We start from the raw sequence: 5,830 nt of genomic DNA, 5'->3' as shown, positions 1-5,830 counted from the left end.
ATCGACTCGGGATACTTATAAGATAATACCATGATTTTTTCAGATTTTTTGGTCCAAAAATAAATTAGGCCAAAAACCGGCCTTACCGACCCTCCCCCTTTACGAGAAATTACTAAAAGAAAATAATTATGTCGAGAACAACATATTTTAAACATAAAAAGAGGGAAGAGGATAGAGGATACACCTGTAACTTTAAAAGCAAACAATACATTCTCGTGATATGTAACATTTTGGTATATAACTTCAATCATGAAGTTAGAGAAATTGACAAGCAACCTTTTTTATTGTCAAATAAATACTGCTCGTAACTTTTGAATCGAAAAAAATATCAACTAGATTTTTTATTCAGGATGGCCGTTTTAAGAGAAGAAAAAAATTACCGGTCATTTCCCCATTACATTTTTCCATATAAAGTAATAAACAATAAACCAAAAAATTAAAGCATTCAAAATGGAACACTTGAATTCCAAACTTTTAAAATTGAAGTTTAAAAGTTTTCAATTAAAAAATTATGTCTTCAAAAGCTCAAAAATGTACACGTACCAAATGGAAGGTACTAACACTTTTCAATTAAAAAATGTTAAATAAAATGCAAATAAGCTGCAATTTTAGAACTTTTATCAATTATTGAGTTCAAAGATTCAGATTAAGTTCCAAAAATATCTATCCACGTTAACATTTTCAATAGCCTAAATTAAAGAATCAAACAATCAACTTTAAAAATTTTCAAAATAATGTTATTTTAAATAATTTTAAACTAGACAAATTAAAAATTTTTAAATATTTTTTTTAAGTTCTTAAATTATTTTTATTTCAAATAGTCTAGACATCCTTCAAATCCTTTAAAATTTTATTTCAAAATCTGAAGAAATCTAGAAGTGGTTTTAAATTTTTCCAAATTCAAAATCATTTTTGACTTTTTTTTCGGAACTTTTAAATAGATTTGAAAATGAATTGAATTTTTTCAATAACTTTTAGAAAATCTAGCAACCAAAAAAAAAAGAGTATTTGAATTTTATAAATAAAAATAGAACACTTATTATTTGTAAAAATATTAGAGTAATTTGTAAATTATTGTAACAGAAAGTTTAAGAAGATTTTAAGAGATTTCGAAAATTATCAAAGAAGAACATGGAAAATTTTAAGCATTTTTTTAAATTTGCAAGATTTTCAAAAATTGTAGGAAAATTTCGATTAATTTAAAAATATATTTATAAGTTCAAAAAAATGTTAACACACTTCGTTTAAATTACTTGAAATAATTTCAAGTTTTTAATTAATTTTGAATCTTTTCAAAACTTCTATGTATCTCTTAAAATTACTCAAATCTTTTCTACAAATAATAAGTGTTCAATTGTTATATATGCGTCAAAATTTAACAATTTCACTTATAAATTAAACACTTTTTAAAAAGACTAATTAAAATTGTAACGCTAAAAGTTTAAAAGTTGTTCGAAAATCTCAATATTCAAAGCTTTCTATGTAAAAAAATTCAGTTTCAAATTGTTTTCTTTTAAATATTTGGTTTCAATTTACTCGTCTTTTATGAACAATGAAATATTGCTAAATATTAAATACTTATTCTTTTTCTAGATTCGGAAATTTCAAATTAAATGGGATAAAAATTAAATAATTTATACTCACAATATTTTAAATTTAATAAAAAACTTTAATTATGACTATATTATTATGGAATTATTTTTAAGTTGAAAATAGTAAAACGCACGTTTACATTTTCTAATGGCTAAAAAATTAATAGAATTAATATGTTAATAAATTTATTTATTAAATTATTTATTGTTTTTTATCAAAAAGTTTCAACTGCAAATGCTTTTAATTTTTTTAATTGTTTAAATCTTCAAAACTGCACTTTAATTATTTTAAAAACGGTTAAAATCGAAATTGGGCAGATATTTATTCTGAAAATTCCTAAAATTGCCGGTTTACCGGTCCGACAGCCATCCTGTTTTTTATTTTTAAAAAACTTGGAATTTAAAAACTTCTAATTTTTAAGCCTTTAAAACTGCAATTTAAAATTCTTTAAATTAAAATATATGCTTTTAAAAATTAAAAATCTAAAGTTGGACAAAATTTTTATTCTAAAAATGTTGTAAAATTCCCGGTCAAAAAATAAATTCACTGTCATTTCCATAAAATTCCAAGTAATTTCACGATTTTCCAGGTCCAGCGGCCACCCTGTTATTTCTTCGTTTAAAAATAATAATATCCATGAAATGTTTTTTTTTTTTTAATAAAAATAACAATTTCACGCATTATTTTTTGCCAACTTGGTACTCATATGCCTGTTTTGAAATGGATTCGATCAATTAATTTGAATTTCGCGCCAGAGTCGTAGCCACACTTAAACATAACCTGAAAAAACATTGGCGCGAAATTTAAATAGCATGATATACTCAGCTTACTTGGCAGTATTTATATTCTCTGAGAGAACAGATCAAGTCAAAAAAAGATGATAATTTCTATTGGCATTCTCTAAATCAATAAGTGTGCTTAAAATTCAGGCTATGATGTTAAACTTAAAGTAAACTTTAAAAACTTATTTCTAGGATCTAGGAAATAAGATAAAAAATGGAAGAAGTATTTAAAATAGGGTGACCGAAAAACAGAATTTTTCATTTTCAAAATTCCCCAACATTTCCCTGAATAATATTTTATTTTCCCGGGATTAGATCAATTTTCAGAGGAAAAATTGAATTTTAACCAAAAGAAAAAAAAATATTTTTCAACATAATGTTAAATTTTCGGTTAAAATATTAATTTTCAACCAAATAGTTACACGAACTTTCAACAAAATACATGAATTTTCATCTTAAAAAAAATACGTTCAAAATTACCTATTTGCTAACTTTCAACCAAGTAGTTGAATTTTCAACCAAAGAGATTTCAACCAAAAATTAAGGGAAAAAGACGAATTTTCAACTAAGAGAGATCTTTCAGTCAAAAGAAAAAAAATGTCAACCAAACTGCTGAATTTTATATCAATAATATTAATTTTCTATCAAAAAGAACTCATTTGGAAACAAATAGTTGAATTTTCAATTAAAAACCTTTATTTTCAACAACAACAAAATCGAAATTTCATCAAAACAGTTCAATTTTCAACCAAAATAATTAATTGTAAACTAAATTGATGAATCTTTAACTAGATTAGATCGATTTTAAGTAGAAAAAATTTTAAAAAATAAGGCATTTCTTACAAAAGACTAACTCTTAATCAAAAGTTATGAATTTTCAACGAAGAAGATTAATTTTCTGCAAAAAACACGAATTTTCAACAAAATAGATATATTTTCATATAAAAAAATACGTACAAAATAAATTGTTTACTACTTTAAAAACAAGTAGTAGAATTTTTTAACCAAAGAAGATAAATTCTTGGCAATTATTTAAATACATTTAAAAACTGTTGAATTTTCATTTAATTAAAAATTTTCATTTAATTAAAAATCCATCTGTTTTAAGAAAAATGTCATCGTTTTTTGGATAAAAATACAACTGTTTGGTTGGAAATTAAATTATTTTGTTATAAAGTAATACTTTTTGGTGGAAAATTCTATTTTCTTGAAAATTTATTTACTTCGTAGAAAATTTACCTTTTTTTAACATTTATGTTAATTTTTATTTATGATGTATACATTTATTCTGTTGAAAAATAAACTGAAATATTTTCTTGATGAAAGTACCACATAAACAAAAAATTTGTCGTTTTTGATTACAAATTCATCTGTTTTGTACAAAAATGAATCTTCCATGGATAAAAATGCAACTATTTGGTAGAGGATACAACTATTTTGTTGAGAATTCATCCTTTTTGGTTTAAAAAATTCGTCTTTTTGTATAGTAAATTCAATTTATCTCATAAAAAATTATTCCTTGTTTAAAAATTCATATTTTGATCGTGAAAATTCGTTTAAAATCTTTTTCAACCGAAAATTCTAATCTTCTTTTGAAAATTTATCTTTTTGATTTAAAACTTCATCTGTTTTAGAAGAAATTCTATTTTTTTTACGTGAAAAGGCATCTTTCTGGTTAAAAAATATTTTTCTTTGCTTAAGTACTCAACTAATTTGTTTAAAAGATTTGGTTGAATCCCTTTGTTAAGAAATCATTTTTTTATTAAAGTTTTATATATTTAGTTAAAACTTCAGCTCTTTGGTTGAAAGTTTAATTATTTTGTTGAAAATTAATATTTTTTAATTAAAAATTTAACTACTTGGGTAAAAGTAACTTCTTAGTTTAAAATTCATTTTTTAACAAACAAAAAAACGTAAATTTTCTATTTTTTAAGATTGATCTTTTTTAGTTGAAAATTTCGCCTTTTATGGTAAAAAAAAAATTTAGTTCGATAATTCATTTTTTTGGGGGTATAAATGCACCAGTTTCGGGGAAAATTAATTTTTTACTGGAGTCAATTTTTCAAATTCAATTTTTCTAGAGAAAATTTGTCATCTCGCTTGAAGGTTTAATGAGTTAGATTAACTTTTTATTTATTTTTTGAGTGAAAATTAACTTTTTTGATGGAAATTCGTCTTTTGATCTAGAAAAAAATTTTTTGTATAAATTTCATTCTTTTTTTATTGAAATATAAACTGTGACACTTTTTCATTGAGAATTTGTCCTTTTAGATTGATAATTAAAATAATATGTTAAAAATTCAAATATTTTTTCGAAAATTCAATTATTTTGGTAAACAAAAATCATCTCTTAGAGCTGAAAAGACATTTTTTTGTTTGAAAAAATGACTAAAAGTAACTGTATGACATCCCAAATTATTTTTCACAGTTCGTTCAAAGTGTTTTACAGAAATTACCTGAATCTTTAACGACATTTTTCTTTTCGGCCATCCTGGATTAAAATTCGAGATCTGTTTTTAAAATAGGAGATAAGATAAGAGAGAGAAAAAAAAAATAAGCAAAACGAGTAGAGTTACAAGGTGTATCCTTACGTAATGGAGGAGAATTAAAATTACGATCACAATTTTCATACCAAGCTATGCAGAGGGCGATCTCTCAAGAAAGAATGTCAAGATGGTGTCATGAAGTTGTACTATGGTAAGACACGGATCGACGGCATGGAGCGTTGAGGGGGGAGGTTCTAGCTGCAGAGCCCGGAAGGATCGACAAGACCACGAGCAATTAATTCTGCAGTTGCAGGATCATTGCCTTGTTTCAGACTCGAGCGCTGAGTTGTTCCTGTCTGCTGTGTGTGAGGCTCGAAATGCGAGCGAACGTGGAACATAAATTCAGTTTTGTCAGTAAAGTCGATGCGGCACATCGGGCAAAAATTTCGGTCGGGCACGTACGGCTGTGAGGGAGTTGCTGCAGCCGCAAAGTACGGGGCTGCATGCTGAGGTGGCACCGACGCGTCCAGATGAGATCTACAAATTTCATTTATTTATTTAAATCAATTTCAATTTCAATTTAAATATTAACCTGAACTTTAACAAAATCTGGGCGCATTCTCAACGCGGTATTTATATGCGTCTTCATATTCTGAATTTTCTAATTAATTAAGTATAGTTAAAGATTAAGTTTCTCAAAATTCTGTAGGCTTTGAAGTACACATTCTCATGGTGAAACTCGCGCTGCGCGCTCAATTTTTGACGGACATTTGTAAATGTATATTTTCTGAATCATCTTAAGATAAATAAAAAAGTGTAATCTTTTTTTCAAACATTTTTTTCTATCTCGCGCTGTCATGCTTTAAACCAGGGCTCGCCACTTCAAGCAGTTGTTGGCTGCCACGACAAGTGCATGGCTGCCACCAATTTTTTCTGTCATTTTTTTCTTCGTTTTCCAGGAATCGAGCG

At 25.9% G+C, this 5,830-nt stretch overlaps 1 protein-coding gene across 2 annotated transcripts in view; it reads right to left on the bottom strand.

The window, feature by feature from the left end:
- The window catches only part of LOC117182109 (ras-interacting protein RIP3-like), a 40,037-nt gene that overhangs the window by 13,412 nt on the left and 20,795 nt on the right, over window positions 1-5,830 (bottom strand). The window contains exon 4 of one of the 2 annotated variants that reach the window (XR_004468271.1): window positions 5,008-5,398. Coding sequence is in view for 1 of the 2 variants with exons in the window: in XM_033375141.1 (XP_033231032.1) it covers window positions 5,116-5,398 (283 nt within the window). In the remaining variant the exon portion in view is untranslated. Of the gene's footprint in view, window positions 1-4,658; window positions 5,399-5,830 lie in introns of those variants that run through there. The other variant, XM_033375141.1, reaches the window with a different exon arrangement.

This window comes from Belonocnema kinseyi, chromosome 10, assembly GCF_010883055.1.
Source record: "Belonocnema kinseyi isolate 2016_QV_RU_SX_M_011 chromosome 10, B_treatae_v1, whole genome shotgun sequence".
NCBI classification, from domain to species: domain Eukaryota; kingdom Metazoa; phylum Arthropoda; class Insecta; order Hymenoptera; family Cynipidae; genus Belonocnema; species Belonocnema kinseyi.
The sequence above is the reverse complement of the archived record's forward strand: the minus strand, read 5'-3'. Positions and strand labels throughout refer to the sequence as shown.